This window comes from Dermacentor variabilis, chromosome 4 (genome assembly GCF_050947875.1).
Source record: "Dermacentor variabilis isolate Ectoservices chromosome 4, ASM5094787v1, whole genome shotgun sequence".
In the NCBI taxonomy this organism is placed as follows: Eukaryota; Metazoa; Arthropoda; class Arachnida; order Ixodida; family Ixodidae; genus Dermacentor; species Dermacentor variabilis.
In genome coordinates, this window is record NC_134571.1 from 3,518,130 (window position 1) to 3,534,836 (window position 16,707).

The window sequence follows — 16,707 nt, forward strand, 5'->3', positions numbered from 1 at the left end:
AAGCCATGTTAGATCGAAGCGTTGGGAGCACAATGCATGTGATGAAATGTTTCTATGTTTCGGTTATTGTGCACTTGACTACCCCTGTACCGACCCGCAAGGAACCATCAAAAGCAGGCGGATGCGTATATAACCATATTAATATATCGCGATTGTCCCGTCTCCCTCCGCGAGGTTTATAGTTGTAGAACCCCGTAACGCTATCTAAACGGCCGACACATCAGCGCAACAAGAAGAGTATAAAAGATCCAAACGCACGCACGCGGCTTTGAACAAGATGCATCTTCTGTGTACAAGAGTAAGCGAGGTAGAGCGTTTGACGTCACTCTTGACGTTCAAGGAGCAGCCTATATGCTGCTCCTTGAAAGGGTACCAGCAAATGCGAATAATGCATATATGCATTATTCATAACAAGAGGCCTTCTTTCTCTGGGAATGCCACAGCCAATTACATATTTCAAATTGACCATTTTAAATGCATGTTAAGTACAGCATGGCTTTGAGGGTACCACAAACTACTGAAATTCCCATCAGCCAAGTTCGGCAGTCTACACCATAATCACGCCTCAGAAGTTGTGCATATTAGAAAGTTGACAGAATAATGAGGAGGAGAGGGTGAGGGAGATGGTGCCACTATGGCATAGTTTAAGCTCTGTCCCACATCATATGCAGAAGGGCAAAGAATACCCAGCTTTCGATTATACTCTCACCTGTGACCACTGTACCAGGTTGACTGACATGCGTAACAAGCAGTTTGTGATACCACGTTATTACAGCCTGCAAGTGATGTGACATCAGAGATCAGCTTCGAGCTTGACGCTAAGCTATGCTAGGGACACATAATGAACTGGCTACATTAAAATGTAAAGCAAAAGTGTTGAACATTTTTTGCCAAACTTGCCAGCCTGTGCACTTTATATTTTGCAAAAATCTTAGACAGAAATCCTGTGTTGGAAAGACAGCACGGACTTTCATAAAGCTTTCTCTCAGCACCCACATTTTTCTTTGCATACATTATTAACCATTAGTTACCTTGACATGCTGTACACAAGCAGCACACTTGGAACAGCAGAAACTAACATGTTTTTAGATCAGTGAGTTTTTCTCAGTGCTTTTGTTGCTGCCAATTTAGCCTGCTTCTGGAATGAGCTTAATAATATTACCTAAAGCAAGCGCCCCTCTGGTATTTTCGTTAGGGATTTTTCACTGCTAACAATTAAGAAAGCAGCATAAGTGTCATGAATATTTCATTTACGTGCATATTCGCAATACCATGCCAACCCATCTCTCAACAGCTTTAAAACATCTTCACCAATAGAACTTCATTCTCATTACTGAGTGGAACATTAGTAAAATTGCAGAGTGAGCATGAATTTGTAAATTGCAAGAGAGATTCAGGAAAGTTGGCTGGTACCAAATACACGAACAGAACTTAGAACACATAAGTGGCCGTGACCGTTTTGTACGCACCTCATGGTGCGTACAAAATGCCACAGGGCAGAGAAAGTGAAAATACAACCAAGTGAAAATCTTTGCATCAAAAGTACTGACACCAGCTTTGTTGGGGATGTATGTTTCCGTTGCATAAAATTCCAAAAGTTGAACTCTGAACATCTTATTTGCTCTGTAATTTATGCTGGTATATATGTGTCACAATGATTCAATGTAATCATACAGCACATTGATCATGCTCTTGCATGTATTAGAAACAACTCATCAGAACTCTCACTGTCATTATTGAACTTTTGTATGCACTACGATTCAAGTGCACATATTTTGTATGCAATTCATAGTCATCCTCAAAGGTCATGTTGCTCATACGACTACAGTGCGCATACATGGAGTGGGCTGGTGGCACCGCAAGGCGCACGATGCTAACTTTCGTGCTCTACTATGTGCAGGCATTCCTGGGACCCGGTTTGCGCGGTGATGCCTCTTTCCGGCTCCCTTCAGACACACTGCGTCTGTGACATCGAAAGCATCGTATCAAGTTGGCCTGGCCCCTGTTGCAACCATATCGCTCTTGCGGTTTGACTCGGCAACGCCCAACGTGATCCATCTTGATAAATGTTTCGGCACTCCAGCGACTCCAGCGACCTCCGAGGAACTGCATAAATTGGGACAATGCCTGCTACCACCCTTTAGTGGGCTCGGTGGCACCGCAAGGCGCACGATGCTAACTTTCGTGCTCTACTATGTGCAGGCATTCCTGGGACCCGGTTTGCGCGGTGATGCCTCTTTTCCGGCTCCCTTCGGACACACTGCGTCTGTGACATCGACAGCATCGTATCAAGTTGGCCTCGCCCCTGTTGCAACCATATCGCTCTTTCGGTTTGACTCGGCAACAACAACGTGATCCATCTTGATAAATGTTTCGGCAATCCAGCGACTCCAGCGACCTCCGAGGAACTGCATAAATTGGGACAATACCTGCTGCCACCCTTTAGTGGTCTCGGTGGCACCGCAAGACGCACGATGCTAACTTTCGTGCTCTACTATGTACAGGCATTCCTGGGACCCGGTTTGCGCGGTGATGCCTCTTTTCCGGCTCCCTTCGGACACACTGCGTCTGTGACATCGACAGCATCGTATCAAGTTGGCCTGGCCCCTGTTGCAACCATATCGCTCTTTCGGTTTGACTCGGCAACGCCCAACGTGATCCATCTTGATAAATGTTTCGGCAATCCAGCGACTCCAGCGACCTCCGAGGAACTGCATAAATTGGGACAACGCCTGCTACCACACTTTAGTGGGCTCCGTGGCACCGCAAGGCGCACGATGCTAACTTTCGTGCGCTACTATGTACAGGTTGGTGAAAAATATCGTCTTACGAAGTGTTTTAGAACCAGCTGTACATGACTGGTGGTGTTGCCGAGCCCTGCCTGTTTGTGGTCATGTATGAATGTGTCTCGCATGGTTCACCTATGCCTAATTATGTGTGGCGACATAGAGGAAAACCGAGGTCCTGATTCTGATTTAAAGGGTAATCTTGATCCTGATTCTGATGTTCTGCAACAGATTTTACATACCGTCACAGAAATTAAGGCTTCCCAAACTGAACTTCAGATCGGTATGCTGGGCGTCGAAACACGGCTGTCTCTCATTGAGAACACGCTTGCAACACTCAAAGACTGCAACGAAAAAGTTGAAAAGTGTGAAACAACTGTTAGTGCGGTTCAAAAGCAAGTCGCACATTTATACAGTAAAATAGACGACTTAGAGAACAGAAGCCGTCGGAACAATATTGTGATATATGGTATTCCAGAAAGTAGCGATGAAGGCCCCACATCTTTGAAGAAATATGTCGAGAACGAAATCTTCAACAATTTGCTGAAAGTAAAAGTAAAGACTGTGGAGCGCGTCCATCGCGTTGGCAAAAGATTAGCTAATCCATATCGACCCGTCATATCGCGGTTTTTTGATTTTGCCGAAAAAATGAGTTCTGCGCAACTGTTCAAAGCTCAAAGGCACGGACTTGTCGGTGTCGGAGGATCTTTCGTTTGCAGTTCGTGAAACGCGCAGGAAGTTATGGGAGTCCTCAAAACCAAACCGGGCATGCGGTGATAAAGTTGTACTTCTTTTCGGTAAGCTGAAAATGAATGACACGCTGTACGCATGGGATAAACACGTGGAAAAAAGGATACCTCTTAAACAAGCGCGTTCTGATATGACTGGTCACGAGGGTAATAGTTCAAATGCATGATGCCAAGAAAGAACACCGTCGTTTTCTTTATTGTGTTTCAACGCTCGAAGCATAGTGAACAAAACAGATAAACTAGAGGAGATTTTAATGGCTTACGAACCTGACGTTTTAGTGATTACAGAGACGTGGCTTCATCCCTCTATCCACGACTCAGAAATAATTCCAGAAAACTATAGCCTAATTCGCAGAGATCGTGATAGCCGTGGAGGCGGAGTGGCCATCGCTATAAAGAATGGTCTAAAGTTCCAAGAGGAACAAGGTATACCTAACCACGAGAGTCTCTGATGCACAGTCACATTTCAAACCACACCTCTACTAATAGGTGGACTATACAGACACCCTGGGGCACCTGAAATTTACCTTACGGAATTACACAACTACCTCCTTGAGAAAATGCATGCTCGGACGAAGCTAGTACTTGTTGGCGACTTCAACTTGGCAGGAATTGACTGGGATAACCTGACCGTCAGCAATAGGGAAGTAAACAGCTGCGAACGACTTTTTGATACCATGTTAAGTTTTTCTTTATCCCAACGCGTAACGCAAACGACACGCGTCCAAGGGCTTGTTTCTAATATTTTAGACCTTGCTTTGATTTCCTGCACAGTAGGCATTGGAGTTAAGGTGGAAGATGGAATATCTGACCATAAATTGATTCTAATTCACTTTGCCAATCTTAGCCTGGCAAAAAGTAACACTGAAAATTCACATATAGTTCATAAAGATTATTGCAGGGCAAACGATGAAAGCATTATTGATTACCTGGAAATGAACTTAGACGATTTTTACGCTGAACCTTCCGATGATGTCGAGAACTTATGGCTGAAATTTAAAGCGGCAATTTTTCACTGTGAAAAAACTGATATACCTACGAAACGTAAGAGGACAAGGCGAAGAAATCCTTGCATAATGCGAGAAATTGTTCATGTGAAACGGAGGCTGAAAGGAATCCGGAAGCGTAAATGCGATCCAACAGTAGTAACTAAATATTACGACGAATTTAAAAGCTTGTTACGGCAAGCAAGAAATAACTTTTTTTTCACACACTTTAATAGATTTCATGACAAAGCAACCGAAAAAATTTTGGCGTTACCTTGCTAAGCCGGACAGTCCAATCCGTAAGATGGAAATCAACAGCATCATTACTGAAAATACGCACACAATAGTTGACTCATTCAATTCTTTTTTCCAGTCCGTATTCACCCAAGCATGCCCAGTCCAAGTACCGCTTGTTCAACGTGACTCGGCTATGCCGGAAATCGAGATAACCGAACGAGGTATCTTGAACCTGCTTCTACAATTAGATGTTAAAAAATCCCCGGGCCCAGATAAAATCCCAAATGCGTTTCTTAAGCGTTATGTAGAACAACTTACCCCCTTTTTGCATAAAATATTTACGCTTTCACTGAAAAATAGTGCAGTTCCGAAGACTGGCTTCGCGCTAGAATAACCCCAATTTATAAAAGTGGTAACAAACTTTCTGTGGAAACGCATCGACCCATATCACTAACTACTTGTTGTTGCAAATTGATGGAGCATATCCCCAACAAAGCCATCATGGACTACGTAGAGTCTAAGAATATACTGTACCCTAAACAGCACGGCTTCCGTAGAGGGCTTTCCACGGTAACGCAACTCGCGGAAATAACTCATGACTTCGCTGGCATAATTGATTCTAAACTTCAAGCTGACGCAATACTCCTAGACTTTGCGAAAGCATTCGAACGCGTACCTCATTCTAAATTAATAGCCAAGCTTGAATCGATTTGAATTAATAGCAAAGTAATAGGTTGGATTTCGGCTTACCTTACAAATCGTACCTAGTATGTAAGTTTAGACAATGTAGATTCTGATTGCCTAAGCGTTTTGTCCGGTGTACCCCAAGGGTCTGTTTTAGGGCCAACATTGTTTCTTATATACGTTAATGACATCTCTTCTTGTGCAGAACCAGGTGTAACATTGCGACTTTTCGCAGATGATTGTGTCATTTGTACTGCAATTCGTAGTACTGACGACCAACTAAAGCGTAATTCTTCTTTACAAAACATTGCCCAATGGTGCAATACGTGGGGGATGGAAATAAACATCTCTAAAACAGCGTTCATCAGCCTAACCAAGAAAAAACGACCTTTATCATTTACGTACAATCTTAAAGGCTTGAATATTACACAAGTCGACAAAGTAAAATACTTGGGTGTCACATTCTCGCAAGACTTAAAATGGGATAAGAACATCACCGATACATGCTCCAAGGCATTCAAGCAATTAGGGTTTCTACGCAGAAGACTGAGTAAAGCACCTCAGGCCGTAATATAAACTGCCTATAAAACTCTAGTCCGACCTATTTTAGAATACGGAAGCATAGTGTGGGACCCTCATCAAAAGTACCTTCGCGATAGACTTGAAAAATTACAGAATAGGGATCTTAGGTTTATCTATTCAAAGTATTCTTGGCACGACAGTGTAACGGACATGCGCAATCAAGCGCATTTGGCAACTCTTTCCTGCCGGCGTCATGTTGCATCTATGAAGTTTTTTTATCTCCTCTTTAACGGACACATCAAAATCGGAAAAGACGACTATATTCATCCGCCTGGCCGTCGGTCTAGTAGGACAAACCACGATAAGTGCGTCCGGCCATTTAATACGCATTGCAATACGTTTAAGTTTTCCTACTTCCCTCGCGCTGTAAACGCTTGGAATGCGCTACCAAGCGAAGCTGTAAATAATCCAAATTTAGATCAGCTTTGTTCTCTAGTGGAGCAGCTAATGGACCCTGTATAACTACTTTTCCTGTTGTAAAATGCCAGAAAGTATCTTGTAGTGTTGTATTATTTTCGTGTGTACATTTTTCTTATGTATAGCATACGATACATAATGCTAGATTTGCTGTTTTCGTGTACGCGAAGCGTAACCATGTAGGTAATATAATATTGATGCACTTGTTGTTGAAAAGTGTTCTGATCTACCTCATGTTTTCCTGTTTCTTTTTTTTGAGAACTTGTATCTTATTACATGCCTATGATGATGAAAGCCCGCTCCCTGCATGGGTCTGCAGAAGACCTACAGTATTGATAAATAAATAGAATAAATAAACATCACACGCCACCTGACACAGCTCATACATAATCACGTCAGGTCTACACAGCACATCGCACACATGTCATACAATCTCTACGCATTCTTATAGCACATCGCGTAAATCTCGTGCACTTGGCAAAAGTCTGTGTAGCACATCATACAGATCTCGCCCAATTTCTATGAGAGCTTGTTGAATTTGCATATCATGTGGTTCATTTCTCGTCAAATATGTGTGACATGCAATCATCTCGTTCAATTTCTCATACAAACTTTTCAATAGGGAATCGCTATTAATTGCAACAATTGAGCTTGTCGAAGTGGCCAAATCAAAACGCGCCAAGCGTCTCAAGCCACTCGCATGCCCGGCCCGCAATAAACTCACAAATGCGTTTCACATCGCTTGTCCATACATGCATCCGTGGCTTGAGTTTGAGCTGTAGTCATGTGTAGCTTAAACATAGCAAATCGTGTGACATAAGTTTTGTGTATCTTGTTATGCGACTGGAACCTCCGATGTGTTGATTAGATGTTATTTAAGTATATCTGCTCCAGCACACCGGCTTCGTGGAAAGCCGCATGAGTGTAGTGCGCAAGGTGGATACCAATGATGTTTTGATGCAGTGTAGTAAATGATTCCTGGAGTTTAAAACTTATTAAGAAGAAAGCCGAGAAACAATACCCAACACCTCCTTCCACCGGGCATGTTTTGCCTCTCTGTATTGTGTCTCTATTTTCAAATGCATGCAATGGTCCTTATGTAAATACTTACCATTCCATTTAAGTAAACAAATGAGTGATTATTTGCTGTCTTACTCGTTTCTGTATCAGCATGCTGGTAGACAGCCAAACCCGCTAAAGTAAACAAAATTTAACTGAATTATGACAAGAAAAATTTTGGAGTTGGCGCCTGCCTGTTCCTGCTTCGCCCCTGAGATCCAGACAACATGGCGTCGTCCTGTGGACTCGGCATGCCTTCGCTGTGGTGCCTGCTCCAAACACCGGGCAATCGTGTAGTGCTACGAATGCTCATCTCGCGAAGCACAGGGAGAATAGGAGGATTAACTGCCATTACTGAGATGCGGAAGGTCGACGCATGTGCAGCGAGCGCTGAGCGCAGACGCGCAGCGAAGTCCAGTCCAATATATGGGTCTAGTGGACTGTTGTGACGATTTCCAGGTGCCGCCCTGCTGGAGGCCTGCGTGTACCTCCTGCAGAGCGGCCAGGACCTGCACGTGGTGTGTGCATCACTGCCCCCTTGCGCAGTGCCTCTGGCGGTGATCAAGGTGATCGTCCTCGAGTGGGTACACCACACTTGTGATTACATGGACTCCCTGTCAGTCGAGAACTCGACGGTACTGGACACTTTCTGCAAGGACACCGATGACTTTCTGGGCACATACCAGGTCGACCGATTCGCCGGCCTTCTAAAGGCACCCGTCGATCTGTGCTGCAAAAGTACGGCTGAAAAACGTAACTGTAGATTTCAATGCCGAGTTGTCGTCTCCTTTGTTGGTAAATCAAGAAGTGGTTCCACAAAGTTTCGTTCCACACAAAGCTTACACTCAACAAAGCTTAAAGGGGGCATGGTGCAAGAAAACACGACTATTAGTCAGAAAACACATTTTGAGATTTTTTTCACCGTCGGGTCCTTTTATAATTCTAGATTACATAAGAAAGACGTTATTCGTGCGGCTGCTCCAGAAAAGTAGCAATTCTCTCTCGCTTACTTGAGCACTTACAGTTTCCATCATGTGCTTGCGCAGTGCCGAGTAACCCAACAGCCGCCGATGTCTGCAGCAGCCTTTCGAACTCTCCGAGAGGTGAAGACCGTGAGCAGTATGCAGTGCACGACGGTTGCTGTAAGCAGTTCTAGATTAGAGGCCAGGTCACATTGCTTTACTGTAGCAAGAAATTCAGTGAACGCTGCTGTGCGCTTATTTTTTACTATGGAGCCTCATGACAACTCCACCAGTTCTTATGTGAGATTTACAACAATTATTTTCTGCAACCTTAGAAAGGCGCTCTCTGAGATTGACAGAATACCTGTGCCGCTCGAGCAACTTCGACATATATCCGAACAGATGACACCAACGCCTGTGCTGAATTGCAAGAGCTAAATGTTTGCCTATTGTCTAAATAAAAGAATCGTGAATGAAATCATAATCAAAGTTTACCCCTGGGTGGTCAGACACCATCGCGGCACTCAACTGATCCGTAATGAAGTAAAAAGTTCAATTAGTTCACGGCTGTAGTGGCATCTGCAGCGCCACAAGGGCAGCTCTGCCGTGTGACATCGGATCAAGCTGGCAGATGTGTTGGCAGTCATTGTCTTCGCAAGTCGAATCTTCGGAATTTTCCACAAAATTAGAAGTAGTCTTTCTTGGCAAAAGTGGCGAACATAAGGGGGTGGAGCCAAAGATGCCAAGAATTCGTTTCAAGAACATTGGTACATTCAATGAAATAGAGGGTCATTCATTCTACGCCAAAAAGGAATAGCCGCAAACTCATATCCATTCGGTTTATTTTAGAATAGTTGTGGCCGTTAAGTAGGGACATAAAAATGCATTCCCAAAATATATTACAAAAAGGTGTGTCTGAGTGTAATTTGACCTCGCCCCTTAAAAGTAACACATGCCGTCGAAAGAAAAATTGTAAAAGAAAATAAAGCTTAATTAAAGAAACGAAAATTTGGCCTCAATGAATTAATCGAAGGCTTTATTAGGCGTTCTATTTGTAGGCACGGATTCGATTTTTCAATATGATTACGATGGAGCGCAAGAATACTAAGATGGTACATTTTCTGTATTTAAAGATTGCTTTTATTCATTCACAGTTGATTTGCTAACTATTCTTGTGGCGTAGCGACTGTGGTGCTGCGCTGCTAAGCACGGGATCAAATCCCGGCCGCAGCGGCTGCATGGGGGCGGAAATGCCCCGTGCATTGGGGTTGCACTTCTCTGGCGCTGAAAAGTAGTCCGGAGTCCGCCAATACGGCACACCTCATAGGCATACATGGTTTTGGCAAGTAAAACCCCACAATTCAAATATTCTTGCCAGCCTTGCGTACGAATACTTTACCCATGTATTTCTGTTTAGGCGAGAAAAATAGTTCCGATGATGCTAAAGCTAGATTTGTGTCCCGTTTGCAGCTATGAATTGCGCATCGAAGAGGTCCATCTAAACATGAAAATATGTCAATATCATACAAAAACGCGAATTGGTTCGTTTCAAAAAGTTTATTCAATGTAATTTTTATTTTAGGCATGAAAAATATTTGACAAGTTTGGTCCAGACGTTAACTGGTCATGTGACGTCACTATGAAATCTGCACCGTCTGACTGCGCTTGCTTCTGGAGAGGGTCGCAGAAGTGCGCGAGGCTATCGTGCCTCCTTTTGGTTGCCACGTCACTCATGTGCCGATAGCTGGAAAGTAAACCGGGATTTGAAAAGTCGTCATTTTGTCACGTAGTAGTCGCGGTGAAGGAAGCAGCAAAACTGTGAATGGCGAAACAAGTGTTTTGTTGGGCAAACAAGTGCCCTCAAAAACAGGCTGCACTCAAAGAACAACGATGGCGGCGAACACAGTCGTTGACCATCGAAAATCTGATCAGTGGGTAAAGCGCATCAGCTTTTATACGTGAGGCATCCAGCGTTCCACAGTAATCGCTGGCACCCGCATGTCTTCCGAAAAATTCTACACCTTTCGCGTCGCACATGCATGCAATCAGATTATACAAGGTTCAGTGACAACAGTAAGCGGATAGAACTATCGACAACATTCAAGAAAGTTCTGACACATGCAGGAGCGTCCTGCGCTGACACGATGTAGATAGCTTGTTTTCGTAACTTGATGTCAGCTGGTAAGACAAGGCGCAGGGGGAATGCGTCGCACACCTATAACAAAGCAGAACAGCAACTTAGCGCTTGGAGCCTGTGGCCGCAAATAACCAGGAACGAAGCTTCACGCTTACACATCTCTCATCCGGTCGTTGTTAGAATGCGCATCGATAGTACGGCACCCAGGTGATATAACATTGCAGTACAGAGTAAGGTGGTAAGATTCATACTTTCCTCATATTCACCCTACACCAGTGTATCATTATTAAAAAGCAGCATCCACATTTCCGCTTTGAACACCCGACGCAAGTATTCGTGTTTAACCTTCTTTCATTTTTTTATGTCACAGCGAGTCAATATTGGCGACCAATCGCATTGAACCGGCACATCACATTTCATCCAGGCAGAATCATGAACACCAAGTGCAGCCCATATTTACTCGTACACTAAAGTACCAATGTTCACCTCTAGTGCAATCCATAAACGAATGGAACGTGTTACAGAAAGCATTGTCGCTTGCACTGATGCAGCTAGTTTTCAAAGGCAACTTGTGGAGAATCTCCATGAATAACGGCTAATTTTGTTTCTATGTGTGTCTTAGAATTATATAATGTTTTTTTTTCTTGTTTACTCGTGCACATTTAAATGTATCACTCAACCTTTATATTATAATACAGTGATTACCAATTCCGAGATTCATTTCAGTGTTCGTGTTATTTATGCGCATTCAAAGTTGTGCAATATTTCTCTTGTTGCGCCTTATTTAAATATGAATGACATCCTGAAAGTGTCGTTAAACTACCTTTATACCATGGCGCTTTCCTTATACCCAACTCATGTCTTTCCTTTTCTTCTTGTTTGTTCAGATGTTTCATCGTATCACAAAAATCTTTGTATTGCAACCTCGCTCCTCTATGTAATGCCCTTCAGGGTCTTTAGGGTACCTAAATAAATAAACAGATAATATTTGTTAGACGATGAAACGCGGTCATTCTATAAACAAGTACATGTGTCAATATTTGAAGCAAACAACGCTCAAAACCTTCATGGGAGCTAGAAGTTGCTATCGAGAATGTCGAGGCCAATGTCGCTATGGATTTTGCATGTTTACGACTTTTTTGGTTAGAGTACCCCAATCTTTTCCACAATAAGTAGTATGGTTTCTTTTGCGGCCTAATTTGAAGTTTGACACCGAGGCTCAACCATTGTGGCATCTTCACTGCAAATTTCTGTGATCTCTTTCACACAGGCTATTACGGTACCATTTGTTGAGTTCCTCAAGTAATGAGTAGATGATAATAGAACGCACAAATCTCGTAGATTTACGCAGAACACGTTGCACATTAGTCACAAAGCTGCACCTAAGGAAATATTCATTGGCTTGTTATGAAAATAAAAATGGCAACTAATGTTTCCTCACTTTTGTGCTTCCCTGTGTCACGCCATTTAAACCTGTGCTTCATTTCGTTGTCGTGTGCCTGTTAAACCAACTATTTATTAAGAAACAAAACACAAAACCAATGACTAAATCGATCTTGTCACACAACTTGAGATTACTGAACTCATTGTGCTGATTAGTTACTCGATAATATTGGTTTGCTTTCAAATAAAGCGCAGGTACTTGCCAGCTGTTTGTTATGCCATGCTTATATTTATTTTCTTAAAGTTTGGCTGTGCATTAAGTAGCTAGGTTGTTACTAGATAAAGAACACCCAGCCCATGCTCACCTCGCTCAGTGAACCCGAGTAGAGCTTACAATAGTTCACTGATCATCTGTATCCTGTAAAAGCTTATTTTATATGGGGAAACAGAATCGAAAGAGAACACGCATGGATGATACTGGCAGCATCAAGTGGTTTCAAGTTCATCATCCTTATTTGTTGCCATGGCTGAGAGAATGAGCATGCTTGTCATGGTGCTGCTTCATTTTGTCCCCTTTGGTAATGCTTCGTACATCGTTTACGTGGCGAATCAGTTATGTCTAAATAGTAAAGAGGCAGTAAATTGGGCAGCCAGGGCAGATAGAAAGAATTTAATGATTTCACTCAAAATAAGTTGTCTTCTTGGCAATATAAATGATTATTTGCGGTCATATAAATACTCTTAAAAACATCTGATGAATATCTGTGCATCTGACGATGCATATATGAGTATCTGTACGCTGCTTACACAGCGATCTGGTTGGAAAGACTGGTATCGGGCCATCTGTCACTACAATGTAGAAGTTGTATTTGTAAACCGATCTACGGTAAGTATACAGTGATTAAGAAAGAGAAGGATAAGCTGACACATGAAGTGATCGAAGCTTATGACATCTATCGTGATGAACATAATTGTGTTAGTGCGCCTTCAGTGACGCTGTCAAAAAAGGAAATTGAATATCTGCATGACGCCTTGTAAAGGGCAGACGGCGATATGATGAGTCCAAATATTTTTTTTTATTTTTTGTGTTGGGCTTTGTTAGCTTTTCCATTGGCTGTTTCGGCCTACATATATGTTACCTGTTCCAATAAAATACCAGTTGTAAATTAGCGCTCTGTTCTGTTGTGCCTCACTCTGTCCCCATCTGTGTGCGCTGGTAAACATTTAAAAAGGAACTGCAAGCGAATCAGCAAGCTGCACTCGAAGCTTCACATGAGTGCTCAGCGGTAAAGAGGGGTGGCCTGTCGACCTATATACACAGCTGCATTCCGAGACAGATGCGCATGCGTGTGTTGCGTGTTCTTGCAAGCTGTTATTAGCTTAACTACGGAAAGAGCGCCATTGCGCCGAACACAACAGACTATAGATAGCGATATATGGGCATTCTCGGACGAATAAGTGTCAGCGATACTATCATTTTCGCGTGACGTTGCAGGTGGCACGTTAGTCGATTTGAGAGGTTTTGTATAACCAGCCAATTTAGCGCCTACGCATTGAAAGTGACCGTACGGAAATACGTCCTATGTTGCGACATGATGCGATTTCTACGCATTTTTTTTAAAGATGGCAGTAGTAGTATGACTGTGCAGAGTGTCGAACGTGGATGACCGCGCCAATGGTGCTGGCACAGAAGATGGTGGTGGTGCAGCAGGCGGGGTTAGCCTGGCATACATAGCCAACAATTGTTCCGCCTGAGCCTCCTACCAGTGTCACATTGTGTGTCACTAGGTTTCGAAGAGCCCTGCGTCTCGAACGAAGGCAATAGAAGAGAATGTGGCAGCCTAAGCCGCGTTATCGCCGTGACGCGGGAATGAACTCGCATCGACAAAGTTATGCCAGCGTTGTCTGCTGTTGGCGATAGTTGACAGCTGTCAACAGACTTCGCGCTGTTACAATCGGAGTGTGCGTGCGACTGGTTCTTGCGCATTCAGCGTACACCAAATTTTGCGATGTGAGCCGCCTTGTGGGCACCGGTCCGCGCGTAGGCGCACGTGGGCGGAATGGACGGGCCTGTTGAGTGAGTTTGGGACATGCACTCGAGAAAAGGTGGCACATTGGGTTAGTTAGTATTGCAGTAATTTCGTGCGAGAACAGTAAAATAGGACTGCATGGATTAAACGGAGAGAGAAATGCCAAAAATGCACTTAATAGTGTACACGAGGTCGCGGGATGGAATCGCGGTCACCGCGGGCACATTTCGATGGGGGCCAAATGGAAGAACACCTGTGTACTTACATTTAGGTGCACGTTAAAGAACCCCATGTGGTAAAAATCGGAAGACCCCACTGCGGTGTGCCTCATAATCATACCGCGGTTTTTGCTCGTAAAACGCTATAATTTAATTTTAACTTAATAATGTACGTCAACGAGGGCTTGGATGAAAAGCATCACACCTTTCTATAAACATGTTCGGGCGCGGATGCTTCTCAAGAAGGGTGATGCAAAGCGCGTAGTTCGTGATTTTCTTCCCCTTGTTGCAAAAAGCTTCAGGGAACAAAGTAAACAAGGTATCGCCATAGAATGTTTGTACTTGTGTTTTAATGCGTTTAGCATTCTATGGTAAGTGACCGCGATTTCTAGTGGCTGTCTGACCATATGCATGAACCAATCCCGAATGCAGTGAAGTCTAGAAAACCGCATGGAGGTACGCGTGGAACGGTATGGTGTCAAGGGTAGAAGAGCTTCTAGTTAAGCTAGTCGGGAATCCATCTTGGTAAACCATCTAACGCACTCGCATAGACGCACGTGCTTACACACACAAACGAGACAAGGAAGTACTTATCCACATAAGCGCTCATCAACAACTCTTTATTCGCCATACCAAAAAGCCACATATATACACGGTCGCCGTGCCTGCTCAATACATCATGAAGGCTACCTACTACAGTTGGTTATGTTATAAGACACTGATTACAATCGCCTTTGTAGCAATTGCTACGAATGGGTGTATGTCTGATTTTTCCTTTATAATCGCCTCCAAGAAGCTGACCTGAGATGGAAAAATGGAAAACGGAAGGCTCATACACACTGCTTCGTATTATTACTTGCAAGAAACGCCGCTAAACCCAAACGGCCGTTCTTTGCTTGTTTTTGCAGATAAAACGCGCTTCACCAAATCGCGGATCACAATTACATGAAATAACATGCTGCAGAAAATTCGCCAAATTTGGCTATCTTTTTTCTTAACTTTCTTTAGCACGCTGTCTTAATCGGTCATTATTAGAGCACTCAGTGGGACCAGTATAAACCTTCTCGCTGGTTACGGTATCGTGTACACGACCCCCTGCTGGAACATCGCACAAAGGCACTCTAATGCTTCTTTTAGAATCCGTGCTTTTTTGTCGTGCACATGCGCGGGAACAATCTTTGAAGTATCTCGGGCGCTAAAAAGTTATGCGCATCTCAAGCGCTGTGGGAATCGATGTAAGCGAAGCGTTCTGTGCTGGTTGCTTTGACGATAATTAGCGGTGATGTTGACGGCAAAGGCTTAATTTCTTCAACGTTTAGTCTAGCACGAGAGTGGTGAGTTGAAGTTAAACGTTACCTCGCGTGCACTCCTGTTTGTCGGCATAGTACACAGAACACACAGGGAAAGATGTTTGCTTGAGGCGTTGTTGTGTGCCATATTTCATAACCTCTGAGAAGCTTGAGCATTGTCATTGCCGCACATGGCACATGGCATCGTGGCAGAAGCAGTAAACTTGAATTGGCTTATGGGATCGTACGTGCCAAAACCACACATGGATTATGAGCCACGCTGTAGTAGCGGACTCCGGATTAATTTCGACGCCGTGATGTTCTTGATCACGGCGTCTTGGATCTAAGTGTACGTGGGTATTCTGTTTCGACTCCGTCGAAATGCGGCTACCATGGTAGGGATCAAATTGGTGACCTCTAGCAAGGCCATAGCCGCAAAGGTATACCGCGGCGGGCACAGAAGTGCTGATTTGACCGTCGAGCGCTTCCCTAGTGTCCCAAGGACCCTGCGGTGCGCATTAATTAATGCGGCTCTGCTTCTGCACGCCCTGCGTAATTTGCGCGCTTGACATATTTTCATGGTGTTTGTTTTCCAGAATAAGCAGGAACGTACTGTACCGTACCTTGAACTTGAGCTTATCCAGCTTCCCCGCAACCACTGTCGTATAGCAGTAGGGTTTCCTTGCCTTCTAAAGTCACCCCCGCCCTCCCCCCCCCTCATATAGGAACTGCCTCTTTTCCTCCTCCCTTCTCTTTACAGTTCTATCTACGTGCTCTCTGGACTCGCACGTTAGTAGAGAGGGAAGCGCTGAAGTTTGAGCAATGCTTTTGAGGAGTGTCATGGACAGTTATATCTGTCAAGAGGCTATTGACAGAGGCTATTGTGGCGACGCCCAGGCAGCTCCAGAGGGCATTGTGCTCATTCGACGCGGTGGGGTCCAAATGAGTTTCACACGTCGCCTATCCTCTCTGACTCGCCCCTGTCACTCCCCGACGCGGCGTGCCAGACAGCAGCAGCCACAGCAGAAGCAGCAGTGGGAAAATCGAAGAGGCTTCGCTCGAACAATCGAAGAAGAAGCTTCGCTCTATAAGACCGGTGGCACATCATGCCTTCCCGCCATTTTCCTGTGGGTGCAACGATTGGCCTTAAGGCGTTGTGTCGCCGATGTCTCCCACCGTGTCTAGGCA

The 16,707-nt window shown here is 44.1% G+C and overlaps 1 protein-coding gene across 1 annotated transcript in view; it reads left to right on the forward strand.

Annotated features, from left to right (window-relative positions):
- The window catches only part of LOC142578581 (uncharacterized), a 233,905-nt gene extending 220,966 nt beyond the window's left edge, over positions 1–12,939 (forward strand). Inside the window, exon 5 of the mRNA XM_075687974.1 lies at positions 7,960–12,939. Coding sequence (XP_075544089.1) covers positions 7,960–8,492 — 533 coding nt within the window. The 3' untranslated portion in view covers positions 8,493–12,939. The remainder of the gene's footprint in view (positions 1–7,959) is intronic.
- The last annotated feature ends 3,768 nt before the right edge of the window (positions 12,940–16,707 follow it).